The sequence below is a fragment of the Panthera uncia genome, unplaced genomic scaffold (genome assembly GCF_023721935.1).
Source record: "Panthera uncia isolate 11264 unplaced genomic scaffold, Puncia_PCG_1.0 HiC_scaffold_713, whole genome shotgun sequence".
Classification (NCBI taxonomy): Eukaryota; Metazoa; Chordata; class Mammalia; order Carnivora; family Felidae; genus Panthera; species Panthera uncia.
The window spans coordinates 1-16,251 of NW_026059884.1; the positions used below are offsets into that span (position 1 = coordinate 1).

Genomic DNA, 16,251 nt, shown 5'->3' on the forward strand with positions numbered 1-16,251 from the left:
CGACAGAGCTCGGGGCCCAGACTCCTGGTTCCCCTGGGGGGGGGGGGCGTGGCTTGTGGATACCTGATTTTCTCATCCATAGCGGTCAGATATGTCTTCTCGTATAGGTCCTGGGCGGCTGCTTTGGCCGAGCCCCAGTAGCCGTAGAGTGATTCCTGCATCTGGGACAGCAGGGTGGGGCCCGTGGCTTCATCTTGCCGGGCCATGTCGTCCCCCTGGACCTCTGCAGAGGGAGGGTGTCTTAGGAGAGCTGAGGAACCAGCAGCAGGGGAGAATGAGGCAGGGAAGGAGGGGGACAGGGGTAGGGCCAGGCGAGAACTGGGCTGGGAAGATGCTTGGGGGGTCATCCCATCCCCCTCACACACCCTCCGCCCCCTGCCGACCACACTCACCGCATTTCAATACCAGAAGGACAAGAAGCAGAACCAGGAGGCATCGGGTGCCCATGGCGTCAGAAGACCTGGAACACTGAGGAGGCTGTGGGACAGGGTCCCTGGTGACGTCTAGTCCTAGGGTCCCCCCCCCCCCGGAAACTCCAGGGGGAGAGGCTGGCTTCCCTGCCCCTCCACCTCCCCAGCTGAGTTCCGGGTGCTAATGCATTGGCTTGGGGCTCATCGTCTAACATTTTATGATTCTGCTCCTGATCTTAACACCTTAATTCTAACATCCCCTCATTCACTCAGGAAGCACCTACTGTGTACCGAACACAGTTCTGGGGCCCAGCTGTGAACACAGCAACAGCCCTGCCTGTCTACGAAGCCATTGTGAGAGAGATACACGATCGACAATATTAACTGAGTAAAATACACCGGCGGGTCGTATGGTGGGGAGTACTCTGGAGGGGGGAGGGTGTGTCACAGAGCCTGGGAAAGCCTCAGCAGAGGGTGACATTTATGCCGAGACCCAGTCTGCAGGGTCCCAGGCTCAGTTAAGAACCCACCACTGGGGGTGCCTAGGTGGCTCTGTCCGTCCGTTGGGCGTCCGACTTCGACCTAGGTCATGATCTCGAGTTGGAGCCCCGTGTCGGGCTCTGTGCTGACAGCTCGGAGCCTGGAACCTGCTTCGGATTCTGTGTTCCACCCCCCCCCGTCCCTCCCCCCTGCACACTCTGTCTCTTTCTCGCGAAAATAAATAAACATTTAAAAAAATGTAAAACAATTTTTTTTTTTTTAATAAAAAAAAGAACCCACCACTGGATGAGTATGTTTTGGATGCCCTGGGGCCCTGTTCTACATGAAATTCCATCTGTCTTCACCCCAACCCTATGACAGAGGCTCTCGGCTCTGAGGCACACGGTTCCCAGGCCCTGTTGTCATTTGCGATTTGGAGATAAGGTGGAGGTCAGACCCCGAGGGACATCAGCAGGGGGAAACAGTCTAGGATTCTAAATTCCGTGATCCCAACGGAGGAATCCAACGAATGTCGTGACTCTTGCGGTTTCTGATTTAATCACCTCGGCCCCCTCCCCGCTGACCCTTCCCCTTTTCCATTTTTCCATTTCGGGCCCTCTCTTACCCGACTCTGGCAGGCTGTCCTCACCGACTCCACGCGTGCAGAGAAGGTCTTTATAGCTCTTGGGACCCACCTCCCCTCCACAGCCACCACCCCCACCTTGTCCCCTAGGCCAAAGTCCTAGCCAACAGGACCGCTGAGGGGGTGGGGTGGGGCAGAGAGGGCAGTGACATCATCCCCGAGGTCAAGCCAGAGGGAGCCCCCCCCCCCCCACCCCCCGCAAGGTTCTCTCCCGGGAGATACAGGGGGCCAGGTGGGTGCTGTGGAGAGGTTGGGGGTCCTTGGGGTTCGACCAGAAAAGGGGTCTGGGGTTTCCCCCACATAGGAAGCAAAGGCATAGGGGTCTCTGTGGGGACCTCCTGACCCCGCCTGCACTCCAGCCTTCACCTTCCATCCCAAACTGAGTTGCCCGATGTCTCCTGCCCCCCCACATTCCCACAGTGGTGGGTCTCAGGGCTGGGGGAAGGGATCATCCCCCCCGACTCTTTGCCCTCGGGGCCCCCCTCACTGTCCCTCCCTTGCCAGGTGTCCCTTCCTCTACTCGTTAACTGCTGGGGGTGGTCACGCTGGGGACGGATTAAGACAGGGACACAGAGAAGCATTTCTTTATTGTGGAGGCTGTAAACACCTTAATTCTTGTCTCCGTCCCTGCACAGAAGCTGGGGGCACAGGCTGTGGGCCTTGTTCAGGAGGCTGTCCCTGGAGCTGCGGAGCCAGGCCTGGGTGCGGAGCCTCAGATGCTTCAGGTGGTCTTCATAGTAGGCCTGCACAAAGCCCTGGAAGGCCTCGGGTCCCCTGCAGAGGAGGGACAAAACCGTGAGACCCCGGCAACTCCCAAGACTTCCGCCCCCTTCATCCCCCCTCCCTCGGGCCTTACCCCACTCAGAGCCCAAGAGTGCGGGCCCTGCCCTCTTCCCCTCTCTGACCCGGGTTCTCCCGCTGACCCAGGGGTCTAGACTCTCAGCCTCGCCCCCCCTCAGACCCAGGAGTCCAGGCCCCCAGCCCCTCCTCCCTCAGGCCCAGGAATCCAGCCCCCAAGCCCTGCTGCACACACTCACCAGAACCACCGCCACTTCTCTCTGGTCCTGGTCACCAATGTCTTCACCTTGTCCTTCATCAGGCTCCAAGGACTATCCACCAGCTCCGGCGGCAAACTCGGGGTTGCTGCAGGCACTTCTTGCTGGCATGCTAGGTGGGACCGGAGGGTAACATGGGTGGGCTGGGACCCAAGAATCCTTCCTCCTCCCTTCCCCTCCATGCTCGCCGTCACTATCGCTCCCGGTGGCCCAAGGGGGACCCCTTGACATCACTCCTGGTCTTCACCTTTTCTGTCCCTTTGATCACTTGTCCCCCTTTGAGCCATCCGTCCGATTCCTTGTCCCCCTCCGTGCCCACGGCCCCTCCTGTCACCCCTCTGTCTGCCTGTGGCTTTCCCCCCTCGGTTTGCAGCCCCACCTCTTTGACTCCTGTCCCCCTCTCGAGGCCTCCTTTACTGCCCGATCTTGCTGCCCCCTCGGTTCTCCTGTGACCCCCCCCCCCCCGCCCCCCGCCACGCTGTCCTAACCACCTCCGCGTGCAGTGGAGGGAGAGCTCAGAAGACTTTCCAGCCCTAGGGAAGGAGGTTGGCAGGGCTGCGTCGTGCGTTCCTCCCCGGGGCCGGGGTCGTGCCTCGGAGGGCACTTTACGTCCTTGCACACACCTCCCTGCGCGGCGATCACGCCCCCCGGGCGAAGCCTCACCTACAGATCCCAGGCGTCACACGGGGCGCACAGGCGCACGCATGCGCAGAGGCACCCATGGGCCCAGCAGTGTGCTCAAGCCAACGGTGCACATCTTCAAAACTCAGTTTCCCCTTCTGCAGAATGGGATAAGGCCAGGATTCCTGGGAGGACTTGGCGCTAACACCGAACACGCATAAGGCACTAGGAATGGCCCCTTGCACATTGGAGGCACTACGTTAAGTGTTACCATTTTAAATGCGCGTGCAAAGCCGAGGCACGCTCGCATGCCAGCGCCTACAGACACCCTCACAGCGTCCACGCGCTCAAATCCTTGGCATAAATACCCCGTAAAGACACACGTGCACACACACACATTTCCCACTGTCGTTTGTACCAGCCCCAAGGACACCCCTCGCGCACGGCCCCCGTGGACACGTTCGCCCGGACACGCACACACATCTGCGTGCGTACGACAAAGCCCGCGAGCTCCAGGCCCGCGCGCGCGTCTACAAACCTGCGTGCCGTCCGGACCGTCACACTCACACCTTGCACGACTGCAGGGTCCCCGCGCCCGCCCATCCCTTCCTTCCTCACCCACGACACAGGCCAAGACCAGAATGCAGAAGCAGAGGGAGGGCAGGGCCTGGGGCCTGCGTCCAGGAACCAACATTTCTGGGGGCTCTGCTCCTCTGTTCCTCTGCGCTCAGCTCTCCAGGCTGGGGGAGGGGGAGACTACGCAGAGCAGAGCCCTCCCCTGGCTGCCTCCCCACGCCCCTTGGCAGGGACTTCAGAGAGAGGGGCCCAGGTGACAGTGACAAGCAGAGGCCTCACCCGCCCCTGCTGGCCTCCCTCCTTCCTCCCCTCCCAGCACTTTGGCCTGACCGGGGAAGACAGCCGGCTCTTTGGCCTCTGACGCTGACTGGTGTTCAAATCCTGGCTCCACCTCATGAGCTGGCCCCTCTTTCTGGCCTCAGTTTCCTGCTCTGAAAAATGGGCCCACAGTCCATACTCCAGGCAGGGCTTTAATGGAATGAAATGCTGCAAGGAGAGGTCTTAACAAGGAGCCCGGCAACGGAGGTGCTCACGGACCATGGCTGTTTATGATTACTTCTTTCATATTGAAGACCCTTGGGCACTGGGCTCTAGGCCAGACACACTCTCCCCGTATGATCTGGGCAATTCCCAGATCTTCTCTGGGCCTCACTGTTTTCATCTGTAAAATGGGGATGGTAAGAAGCGCCTGCCTCCTAGAGTCCGTGTGAAGGCTGCGTGAGGCTCTGTGAGAGAAAGTTCCAGGTGCACATAGTAGGAGGTTGTCAATGTCAGGTTCAGGCCCAATACTAGGCAGAAAGAAAATGAGCAAAAGTAAGAAAGAAAGACAGAAAGGAAAGAGAGAAGGAAAGAAGACATAGAAAGAAAGAAAGAAGAGAGAGAAGGAGGAGAGAGAAAGGAAGGAACGAAGAAAGGAAATGAGCCTTTATCTCTCGGAGGACCCAGCCATAACTCAGGGCACACAGCCTGGCCAGGGGGCCATGGACTGGATTCTTTGGTCCAGGGTTGCCGAGTAAAATATAGGATGCCCATGTGAATTCAGATAAATAATAAGTTATTCTTTTTTTTTTTTTTATAATTTTTTTTTTCAACGTTTTTTATTTATTTTTGAGACAGAGAGAGACAAAGCATGAACGGGGGAGGGGCAGAGAGAGAGGGAGACACAGAATCGGAAACAGGCTCCAGGCTCCGAGCCATCAGCCCAGAACCTGACGCGGGGCTCGAACTCACGGACCGTGAGATCGTGACCTGGCTGAAGTCGGACGCTTAACCGACTGCGCCACCCAGGCGCCCCAATAAGTTATTCTTTTGATATAAGTATGTCCCATGCAATATTGGGGAATTATACTAGAAATTATTTGTTACTTATCTGAAATTCAAATCTAACCAGGAGCCTGTCCTTTTTTTAAAACATTTTTTTAAGGTTTATTTATTTTGAGAGGGAGAGGGAGAGAGCATGTATGCAGGGGAGTGGCAGAGAGAGGGAGAGAGAGAGAGAGAGAGAGAGAGAATCCCACAGGCTCTGCTCTATCATCACAAAGCCCGATGTGGGGCTCGATCTCACGAACTGCAAGATCGTGACCTGAGCCGAAACCAGGAGTTGGTTGCTTAACTGACTGAGCTACCCAGACGCCCCCGGGGAGGCTATATTTTTATGCGGTGAATCTGACAACCACCCCCCCCCCACCGCTTGGCCACAACCCGAACAAGTAGACAGTAGCCCACCCCCACCCCACCCCCGCCTCACCTTTATGCACACTGTCAGTGACCCAAGGTCAACTAAGGTTTGGAAGCAGATGACCTGACAATGTGCCAGCAGGTCAATAATCACCTAATACTGTGTCACAGTGTCTATGTCATTGCCATCACTTCATCTCATCACGTGGACATCCTATCCTCTCACATCATCACAAGAAGGGTGAGCGCAGTACGATAAGATATGGGGGAGAGAGAGACCACGCTCACATAACTTTTATTACGGTGTATTATTTGTTTTTCTTTTCTTTTTCTTTCTTTTTTTTAATTTTTCTATTTATTTTTGAGACAGAGAGAGACAGAGCATGAGCAGGGGAGGGGCAGAGAGAGGGGGAGACCCAGAACCCGAAGCAGGCTCCAGGCTCTGAGCTGTCAGCCCAGAGCCCGACAGGGGGCTCGAACCCACGAACCGTGAGATCGTGACCTGAGCCGAAGTCCGACGCTCGACCGACTGAGCCACCCAGGCGCCCCTGTAATTGTTTTTCTTTATCATTAGTGTTGTTGTTCATCTCTTACTGTCTGATTTTAAAAGTTAAACTGCACCATAGGGGTGCCCCGATAGGAAAAATCAGTGTATCTAGGGCTTGGCACTCACTGTCTGTGGTTTCAAGTGTCCACTGGGGGTCTTGGAGTGCATCCCCCACAGATAAGGGGCGACACTGTACAGCTTGGTCCTGACCCAGCGGCTTCCAGCAGAACGGGCTCTGGCACGCAGCAGGTGCACAACGAATGTGCCCAGCAGTTCCTCACTAACAGAATCACAAAATAAAACCTCCGGGACGGGCGCGTGGGCGGCTCGGTCCGACTCCCCAGTTCCGCTCAGGTCGTGATCTCACAGCTCGCGGGTTCGAGCCCCACCTGGGGCTCTGTGCTGCTGACAGTGCGGAGCCTGCTGGGGATTCTCTCTCTCTCTCTCTCTCTCTCTCTCTCTCTCTCTCTCTCCCCTCCTCCTCCCTGACTTGTGCTCTCTCTCTCTCAAAATAAATACAGAAATAAACATTAAAACACACACACACACCTCCTTGAATTTCTGTTTGGGATGTTGAGAAAGTTCCAGGGATGGAGGGTGCAACTTAATGTACCCCTAAAATGGCTAAAATGGTAAATTGTATGTGAGGTATTTGACCATGAGAAAAAAGGAAAAAAGAAAAACTCACCATGTCTTGTGTTACAAGAAGCATGGGGTGGGGGTTCAGAGCCTTGCTCCTCATCCTCCCTGCTGTGTGACCCGGTGCGAGTTGCTTAACCTCTCTGGGCCGGTTGCTTCATCCACGACTGGGAATCATGGACTACCTATCCCAGAGAGTAGAGGAGACCGTTTATGTAAATTACCACGAGAGGCACCAGAGGTGCTCGGTCAAGGTCAGTGGCTGTTGATTAAGCCTGTGTTTTTCTGAGCACACGCTAGGCACCAGGGGCCACAGCAGGGCTTTGGCACCTTAACTCGTTGATGTAACACAACAGAGCTCTGAGGTGGGCACCTCTATCGTTCCCATTTTACAGATGAGGAAACTGAGGCTTGGGGGCGTGGGAGGGGAGTCCACTTACCAATGGCTCCTCGAACAGCAAGGGGTGCATTTGAACCCGGCTCTCTCAGATCTAGCCAAGCCAGGACATGCCCTGACGCACCTCCCCCACCTGAGTCCCGGAGGCCAAGAGGGTGGTTGGAGCAGGGCTGGCAGCAGGATGGGTCTGGGGGAGGTCTCTGACCCCTGCCCCAGGTCCAAGGTCAGTGTGGGCTGTTTGCTGTTTGCAATGTTTGTCCATCCTGGGGACAGGAACAGGCTGAAGGTCGTTCAGGGCGGACCTCAGAGTCAGCTCAATAACAACTGGGAGTGGGGTGATGGGCGCAGAGACCGAGGTCACAAGAGGGAGCGGGTTTGGGAGTGTCAGGCCCCGTGAGCCCACAGGGCAGAGGGCACCTCTGAGCCTGCAGTAACGTGTCCAAGAGACCCCCAGACCCCAAAATCACTCTCCCCCAGTCCAGACCCCATCCCCTCCCTCCTCAATCCCCTAACCCGCCTCCCTTCCAGCACTCCTAAGTGCTCACCTCCTTCCTCTGTGCCTCCGGGTTCTGGGTTCTGGCAGGGAAGCCCGGGGCAGAAAAGAGGTTGAAACGTCCCCTCTCCGCTATCTCTTCTTTCTGCCTTCCGTCCGGGAAATTCTCCTTTCGTTAATTTTTAAAAACGGGGGGATATTCGCAAACCGTAAAACTCGCCCTCTTCAAGGGTGCGATTCGATGTTTTCTAGTACGTTTGCCGAGTTGTGCAACCATCACCGCCCTCCGATTCCAGAACATTTTCATCACCCCGAAAGGAAACTTCCATTCCCATTAGCCCATTAGGGTCACTTCCATTGCCTTCTCCCGCCCCCCTCCCCCCCGGCCCAGCAGGGGGCAACGACTGATGACGGAACTTCTGTTTCTGTGGGTTTCCCTATCGCGGGCATCCTGGGAAGGGAAACGTACACTACGTACACTACGTGGTCTTTTGCGTGGTGTGTGACAGCGCTTCCTTCCTTTTTCTGGCAGAATAATATTCACCGCACGGATACACATCTACACACGCCATGTGGATTTGCTTATCCGTTTCTCAGTTGGTGGGCATTTGGGGTGTTCCAGTGGAAACACCACTGCCGTGACCATCCGCGCGTACGTTTTTGCGTGAACCTGTGTGCGGTTCCCCTGGGTGGATAGACGCCCAGTAATGGGATCCCCGGGAGCTCTGTTGCACGCTTTGAGGAACCGCCAAACTGTTCTCCAAAATGGCCCTGCTCATTCGCTTTTGGACCCAGTTTTTCATTCACGTGGCTCCTGGCGAACATACATGGGGACGAAAGTTGTGCGGCTTCTCACGCTGTTCCCCGGTTCTCGCTACTTCCGGATTGTCTTCTGGGTTGCAGGTGCTGTGTCGCCTCCTCCAGGGAGCCCTCCCGGACTAGCTACCCCAAGCCAGGTGCCCACTGGAGTCCCCCATCCTTGCCCTGCCCGCTGGGTGGGCCACCTCCGCCCCCCCCCCCCGCCACCGCCCCCCCCCCCCCCCCGGAGTGTGGAGTGTGAATGCTCCTACACACATGCTTGGGGCTCTCTGGGTGTTTTTTGTTGTTCTTGTTGTTTGTTTTTTGTTTTGGTGTGATCAGGGCTATTTGCTCTCTGAGGTCCTGAAGGTTAAGTTTGTAAACCTGAGAACAAACATATTGGCTCTAAATACAAAGTGTAACAAGAGGGGCGCCTGAGTGGCTTCAATCAGTTGAGCGGCCCGTTTCTGCTCAGGTCACGTTCTTGCGGTTGGTGAGTTCAAGCCCCGCATCGGGCTCTCTGCTGTCAGCACAGAGCCTGCTCCGGGTCCTTCCCTCGTGAAAAAAAATAAAAGGTAAAAAGAAAATCTTAAAATTAGAATGAATGAAGGGCGCCTGGGTGGCTCAGTCTGTTAAGCGTCTGGCTCTTGGTTTCGGCCCAGGTCATGATCTCATGGTTCATGAGTTTGAGCCCCATGTCAGGTTCTGCACTGACAGCACAGAGCCTGCTTGGAATTCTGTCTCTTCCCCTCTCTTGGCCCATCCCCTGTTCTCTCTCTCAAAATAAATAAAGTAAAAAGAAGAAGGAGAAGGAGAAGGAGAAGCATTGTTGGGGCTCTCACTGTGCTCCAGGTACTGTCCTGGGCACTCGGGAGGCACTGCAGGAGACAAGACCGCCTCTGTGAACTTGACTTCCAGCAGTGGGAGACACAGGCAGTAAACAAGTAACCAAAGAGACATATATTAGAGGGTGGCAAATACTGGAAAGACAGGCAGATAAGGAGGTAGCAGGGCGGTGGGAGAGCAGTCTGGGGGGACCACAACGGGGACACGGCTGTTGAACAGACACCTGAAGAAGAAGAGGAGTGAGCCAGGCAGATAGCTGGACATCTGCGGGAAGAACGTTCCAGGCAGGGTGGGCAGCAAGTGCAAAGGCCCTGGGGTAGGAGCCTGCTCAGTGTGTTGGATGAGGCTGAGAAGTTGCACACAAGGGAGGGGAAAAAGCCGTAGGGGTGACCTGGCCAGGTAGTGAAAGGCTGACAGACTCTCATAAGATCTTTTGAGTTTTCCTCTGAGGGTGGTGAGAGGGTTCTGAGTGGAGGAAGGGTGTGATGTGACTTGTGTTCTAACAGGATCCCTCTGGCTTCTGAGTGGGAAGAGAGTATAAGGAGCTTGGAGGGCTGATTAGGGCAGGGGGAAATGGTGCATTAAGTACAGAGGGTTATATGTGTTTCCCACCTTTAAAAAAAAAAAAGGTGGGGAAAAAATGTTCAAATGTTTATTTCTGAGAGAGAGAGTGCATGAGCAGGGGAGGGGCAGAGAGAGAAGGAGACACAGACTCCGAAGCAGGCTCCAGGCTCCGAACTGTCAGCACAGAGCCCGACGCGGGGCTCGAACTCATGAATTGTGAGATCGCGACCTGAGCCGAAGTCGGATGCCCAACTGACTGACCCACCCAAGTGCCCCTAAAAAATTTTTTTTAATGTTTATTTACTTTGAGAGAGACAGCATGAGCAGCTGAGGAGCAGAGAGAGAGAGAGAGAGAGAGAGGGAGACACAGAATCGGAAGCAGGCTCCAGGCTCCGAGCTATCAGCACAGAGCCCGACGTGGGGCTTGAACTCACTGACTGCAAGATTATGATCTGAGCCAAAGTCAGACTGTTGACTGACTGAGCCACTTGGGCGCCCCCCCCCCCCCACTTTTTTTTTTTTTTTTTTTTTTTAGATTTTATTTTTAAGTCATCTTTATACCCAGTATGGGGCTTGAACTCACAACCTTGAGATCAAGAGTCACAAGTTTCACATACTGAGCCAGCCAGGCGCCCCTATCTCCCACCTTTGTTCTCCATCCTCTGTCCTGTCCTCCATCCTCCATGAGCATCCCCGGACGTGCTTGGAGTTGTCCTCAGACATAAAAGAGGTCAAACACACAAGGCCGTTCCACGTGTGTGTGTTCGAATTTTACGTCAATGACACCACCCTATGCATGTTCTGTTTCTTTTCCACTCAGCGCTATACTGTTACATCTCTCCAAACGGTTTCCTGAACATCTAGCTGGTTCTTTCTGTGGCTGCATGGGGTTCCACGTTTTATTTTTTCACCCCCCCCCCCCCACCGCAGGTGATGGACTGCTAGGCTGCTTCTGTAGTGAACGTCCTCATCCATCTTCCCAGATGTTTCTCTGGTCCCCGCACGGTGCCAGATTGGGGACCGCTGGGACGCGGGGCACCCAAATACTTAACGTCACTAGAAACTTCCAGGATGCTCTTCATAAGAGTGATCCAGTCCACACTCCTGAAGAGAGTGTGCTGGGTTTTTTAAATTTTTTTATTTTTTAATGTTTATTTATTTTTGAGAGAGAGAGAGAGAGAGAGAGAGAGAGAAACAGAGCTCAAGCGGGGGAGGGGCAGAGAGAGAGGGAGACACAGAATCCGAAGCAGGCACCAGGCTCTGAGCTGTCTGCACAGAGCCCGACGCGGGGCTGAAACTCACGAACTGTGAGATCATGACCTGAGCCGAATCAGACTCTTAAGCGACTGAGCCACCCGGGCGCCCCAAGAATGTGCTTCTTCTTGGTACCCATATCCTCACCGGCACCTGGCATTTTCCAATCTTCTGCTTTCGGCCAGGTGACCGGAAGCAGACTGCTGTCTTTGGTGGCTGTCATCTAATTGCCCCTGAGTCTGAGCCTCTCTTCAAAAGCGGAGGGGCCACTCACTCCATGAACTGCTTGCTGTCCGTCTTCTCTGTCCCTGTGCCTTTCTAACCTGAGAGCTCTGGGGGGGTGGGGGGCAGGGATTGGGGGTTGGGGGTTGGGGATGGGGTGGGGTGGCGGTTTTCAGGAAAATGCTTAAAAAATAAATTGGCTCCGGGGCGCCTGGGTGGCTCAGTAGGTTGAGTGTCCGGCTTCGGCTCAGGTCATGATCTCGCGGTTTGTGGGTTCCAGCCCCGCGTCGGGCTCTGTGCTGACAGCTCAGCCTGGAGAGGGATGTGGGTGTGCTTTAATATGCTGGGGATGAGCAAATAGGGCCCACAGCCAGGTGTGTGTGTGTGTGTGTGTGTGTGAGTGAGTGGGTGCCAGGTGTGTGTGTGTGTGTGTGTGTGTGTGTGTGAGTGGGTGTGGGTGTGGTTGTAGCCGGTGAGTCTGGCAGGGTGACTCAGGAACAGGGAAAGTGAAGTAAGAATGTGGTCCTGGGACTGCCCCCCACCCCCCAGGCGACATTCAAATCCCAGCTCTACCCATTTGTGGCTGTGTAACATCACATAATTGACTTTAGACTTCTGTGCCTCAGTTTTTTCTTGTTTAGGTTTTTTTTTTTTTTTTTTTTCCAGATTGAGAATAATTATGCCACCAAGTATTATGGAACCCATGTACCAGGCCCAGTCCTGTGCTGAACTATGCCTGGGGACAGCAGTGATGGGGCATACAGTCCAGCAGGGGAGACAGACCCATCACCAGACAGTGATGACCCAGAGTGGGCAGGACTGGGATGGAGATGCTTGATCCAGCGTGGGGGTTAAGGAGGGCTTCCTGGAGGAGGGGGCATCAAAGTTTCCTTGGAGGGTGTGGATTGTGTTGATCTTTTTCAGGGCTCTAGCCTATGTCCTCCCCTTGCTCCCTTCCACATCCCTCTCTATTTCCCATTTTAAGTGTAATAAACACCTCTTGTGTGCATGGTGATGAACCAACCTGGGGTCCCTCGTTTTGGGCAGCCCAGTCAGGGAAGACTATGGCAGAGCAGTAGCCTCAGGTTGGGGTCCAACCCAGCTCTCACCTTCCTGACAAGTGACTTCACCTCTCTGCGCTTCATAACTTTTTTTTTTCCTAATGTTTATTTATTTTTGAGAGAGAGAAAGAGAGAGAGAGAGAGCGAGCACAAGCGGAGGAGGGGCAGAGAGAGAGGGGGGACAGAAAATCTGAACAGGCTCTGTGCCGACAGCAGATAGCAGGATTGGGGGCTCGAACTCACAAACCATGAGATCATGACCAGAGCCGCAGTCGGACGCTTAACCGACTGAGCCACCCAGGCGCCCACCCCTCTGGGTTTCAATGCCCTCATGGAATTAACAGGGCCCAGATCCCCAAGGTACTCATGAGGATTCTTTTGGGATCGTGAAGTTCAAAGTCCTCAGCACAGGACAAGTAGAGAATTGCTCCATACATGTGAATCCTAGCCTCTCTCCCCAAAAGGCGCAACCCCTACCCTGTCCCATAGCCTTCTGCCTCCCAGCAAGGAAGCACTCAGAATTCTCTACGGTATTTTTATTGGAGGGTGGGGGTCTATATGGACATCACAAAGTCCTCCTGCCGAGAGCCGGGGTATGGGAAATTTCGGAGCCCCCTCCTGGGGCACAGCCCAGAGGACAGAGGCAGCTCTCTTGGTATTCAGAGCAGGGGAATTCTGAAATTTTTGAGCCTCTCAGCAAAGGAGGTCATCAATTTCCTGTAGGGGAGAGAGGGAGAGCAAGAGAGGTCATTGTGTTTCTTCTCCCCTCAGGAAGCCCCAATCCTGCCCCTTACCTGACTCCCTATCTCCTCCTTCCCCCAAAGAAACAGCATAGCTCCCACATCTGTGAGACTGGGCAGAGCCTTGGGGTGGGTGGCCCAAGGTCGGGGTTTCAGTTTTCCAGATGGATCAGAGCCCTTTGAAGTCAGAACGCTTCACCCTGGCCTAGCTGTCAAGGCTTGCTGTCTCTTGCTACGGAGCACACTCTTTCCTAGCTTTCTTCTCCTTACTTATTCAAGGACACTCTTCAGAGCCTCCTTATCTTTGCCCAGGATGTTCCCCTTGCCTGGAATGCCAGTCTCTCCTTGATTATGTACGTGTCTTCCTGGCTCAGGGCCTTTGTAGTCACAGGGGAACATTGTTCCCATGTTTCTAGGCCTGGCTGGATTTTCCTAATCATTCAGATCTCTCTCTTTTTTTTTTTTTTTTTTAAGTAAGACAGCCAAGTGCCCCATGAAGCGGTAACACTTTACTTTTTTTTTTTTTTTAATGTTTATTTATATTTGAGAGAAAGAAACAAAAGTTGAGTAGGGGAGAGGCAAAGAGACAGAGCCTGAAGCAGGATCCAGGATCTGAGCTGTGAGCCCAGGGTCCGCCGCGGGGCTTGAACTCACCAACCGTGAGGTCATGGCCTGAGCTGATGTGGGACACTCAACCGACTGAGCCACCCAGGCGCCCTAGCACTAAGACTTTACATGGAGATCTGAAAAAGGAGCACCTGGCTGGCTCCAGTCAGTGGAGCATTCGACTCTTGATTTCCTGATCTCGGGGTCATGAGTTCAAGCCCCATGTTGGGCATCGCGCTTACTTAAAAAAATAAAGTGTCTCCACTTCAAAGGGGACCCAATAGGGGCGCCTGGGTGGCTCAGTCAGTTCGGGTCTGACTTTGGCTCAGGTCATGATCTCACAGTCTGTGGGTTCGAGCCCCACATCGGGCTCTGTGCTGACAGCTTGGAGCCTGGAGCCTGCTTCAGATTCTGTGTCTCCTTCTCTCTCTGCCCCTCCCCTGCTCGTGCTCTGTCTCTGTCTCAAAAATAAATTAAAAAACATTAAAAAATTAAAAAAAAAAGGGGGGACCCAATAACCAAATCTACAAAAGCCCCTCCCCAGTCTCTGGTTGTCTGTAAGCCTACCCTGTTTGATGTCATCTCGGTGCTTAGCTCTGTTTGGGCTAATCTCCTGGAAATTCACTGGTTTTACAGTCTGTTCCCTGTGGGCTGGGACTTTATCTTATTCACCACGATTATTCCCCACATTGGAACAGTCCTGGACACTTAGCCCAATAACTATTTGTTCCTGAATGAATGATTCTCTAAGTCACCGGATGGAGTCAGTGTTGGTTAAACGGTGTATTGAGCATTTACAATGTGCCACGCACTACGCAAATCCCCTCCATTTTAAATTCTTGGAAAAAGGCTCAAGATCTACTCCCGAGATCACACTGAGAGTAGTGTCTTGGCTGGCCTGTGGACCCAGGTCCGACTGATTCCCAAGCTTGGTCTTTTTTTTTTTTTTTTTTAATTTTTTTTTCAACGTTTTTTATTTATTTTTGGGACAGAGAGAGACAGAGCATGAACGGGGGAGGGGCAGAGAGAGAGGGAGACACAGAATCGGAAACAGGCTCCAGGCTCCGAGCCATCAGCCCAGAGCCTGACGCGGGGCTCGAACTCACGGACCGCGAGATAGTGACCTGGTTGAAGTCGGACGCCCAACCGACTGCGCCACCCAGGCGCCCCTCAAGCTTGGTCTTAACACCACCACGCAGCACCATTTCTACAGTGTGGTCTAGATGGGAGTCGGCAACCTGTCCCCCCACATCTGAGCACTCTGTGAGCCAGCTGTGACCACGAGGGAAGCTGTCAGCCGCTCCAAGCCTCAGTTTCCCCACTCTGCTAATCGACAGACCCAGCCCTCCCAAGCCCTGGGAAGATTCCTAACCGGGTCGCCTCAGGAATGCTCTCGAAGGTGTCCTTCAGGTTGTTACCAAACTCCTTCAGCGAATTGGGGATGTTCCTGAAGGTGCTGGCGACATCTGGGGCCCCCTGGGCCGGGGCTGGACCTGTCCAGAGATAGGCAGGGGTACAAAAATTTCAGTATTGGGAGCCCTTAGGATGGGATACCAGAGATGAGAGAGGAGCTACTGTACTTGAAAGTGATTCTTGGAGGTCGTGGTGCTAGAATCGGAAGGAACGGAGTGGGGTGCGGGGGGGGGGGGGGGGCGGGTACTAACGCGACCAGATGGAGCTCAAGCTGCTGGCTGGGTATTCGCTTACTCTCAGCACAGCCTCCTCCCCCGCCCCTTTCCAGACTGTAAACGCGGGACAACCAATCGTGGAGGGGCGAGCGCATACATCATCGGTTGCTAGGGCTTCCCGGACAGACTTGCCCGACGCCTGACCGCCCCTCAGAGAGCCCTCACCCATCTTTGCAGGGGTCGGGTGTGGGGGTGTCGGTGAGACATAGGAAAACCAGGGCACCGAACGGGCCGCTGCGCTCCCAAGGGACCTCTAAGTTTGGGCCCCAGGCCCGTGTCCAACTTCGGGCTTCCGAATCTCAAACTCCCAGATTCTCCTATCCCACTTTTACCTTCCATAACCATCAACAGAACCACCACCAAAACCGGGAGCCACAGGATGAGCCTCATGGCTGGACCGAAGGGGCGCTCTGGAAGCAGAAGCAGGGGTGGGAGTGATCGGTGACACCCCTCCTCCCTCCCCGAAGTTCCTTCCACCCCCTTTGTAGTGCTCTTCGAAGGGCATCCCTCCCGGGCACTGAGCACCAACCTGGATCCGTGGAGCCACAGCAACGAGGGGATGGGAGGTCCCGGCCCGGCCCAGGCCTTTATCGGGCTGGGGAGGGGGAGGCGGAGGGGGCGGGGAAGCTTAATCCCTCCCCTTCAGCCTCCTATCCCGTCATGTGCCCACCTACCTTTTCCTCTTCTGCCCCTGGCTGCTGGTGGCCCGCGGGGCAGGTGCGGCCTAGGCACACCCCTTAGGGACAACGCCTCTTGCTGTTAAGCACCTGCACCTCCGAATCTCCCTGACGGTTGGTGGATCTCAGCCCCACAACAGGGGACTGCCTATAGTCTCCACCCCCCGCCCCCCAAGCCATCTTCCCTCTGGGGTTTCTCTTCTGGGGTAACACCTTTCTTCAGGCCTCAGGGCTTGTCTCAGTCACTCAGTCACTCT

The 16,251-nt window shown here is 54.7% G+C and overlaps 3 protein-coding genes across 3 annotated transcripts; all 3 read right to left on the reverse strand.

Annotated features, from left to right (window-relative positions):
• Nucleotides 1-22: 22 nt before the first annotated feature.
• Nucleotides 23-1,580, reverse strand: APOC2 (apolipoprotein C2; the record flags this gene model as incomplete). The annotated part of the gene is made up of 3 exons (XM_049624368.1): nt 1,516-1,580; nt 393-477; nt 23-223 (listed from the first exon to the last, which is right to left on the reverse strand). Coding segments are annotated over exons 2-3 (256 nt in total), but the record flags the coding sequence as incomplete, so codon positions are not given.
• A 521-nt stretch (nt 1,581-2,101) lies between these two features.
• APOC4 (apolipoprotein C4) lies at nt 2,102-3,936 on the reverse strand. Its single transcript, XM_049624366.1, has 3 exons — nt 3,828-3,936; nt 2,571-2,700; nt 2,102-2,307 (listed from the first exon to the last, which is right to left on the reverse strand). Exons 1-3 carry the CDS (start codon nt 3,901-3,903, stop codon nt 2,142-2,144), a joined length of 372 nt encoding a protein of 123 aa, XP_049480323.1. The 5' UTR covers nt 3,904-3,936; the 3' UTR covers nt 2,102-2,141.
• An 8,868-nt stretch (nt 3,937-12,804) lies between these two features.
• LOC125918366 (apolipoprotein C-I) lies at nt 12,805-15,869 on the reverse strand. Its single transcript, XM_049624367.1, has 4 exons — nt 15,847-15,869; nt 15,650-15,727; nt 15,002-15,122; nt 12,805-13,000 (listed from the first exon to the last, which is right to left on the reverse strand). The coding sequence occupies exons 2-4, from the start codon at nt 15,705-15,707 to the stop codon at nt 12,943-12,945; spliced, it is 237 nt and encodes a 78-aa protein (XP_049480324.1). The 5' UTR covers nt 15,708-15,727; nt 15,847-15,869; the 3' UTR covers nt 12,805-12,942.
• Between the last annotated feature and the right edge of the window lie 382 nt (nt 15,870-16,251).

Bases quoted from the DNA above. Each gene is read 5' to 3' on its own strand.
- APOC4 (XM_049624366.1), bottom strand. From the start codon at position 3,903: ATGTTGGTTCCTGGACGCAGGCCCCAGGCCCTGCCCTCCCTCTGCTTC. The intron at 2,701-3,827 runs GTGAGGAAGGAA...GGTCCCACCTAG, and splicing joins GGTCTTGGCCTGTGTCGTGG to CATGCCAGCAAGAAGTGCCT. The intron at 2,308-2,570 runs GTGAGTGTGTGC...CCTCCTCTGCAG, and splicing joins GAGAAGTGGCGGTGGTTCTG to GGGACCCGAGGCCTTCCAGG.
- LOC125918366 (XM_049624367.1), bottom strand. From the start codon at position 15,707: ATGAGGCTCATCCTGTGGCTCCCGGTTTTGGTGGTGGTTCTGTTGATG. The intron at 15,123-15,649 runs GTAAAAGTGGGA...ATCTCTGGACAG, and splicing joins TCTGTTGATGGTTATGGAAG to GTCCAGCCCCGGCCCAGGGG. The intron at 13,001-15,001 runs GTTAGGAATCTT...TCTCCCCTACAG, and splicing joins AGCATTCCTGAGGCGACCCG to GAAATTGATGACCTCCTTTG.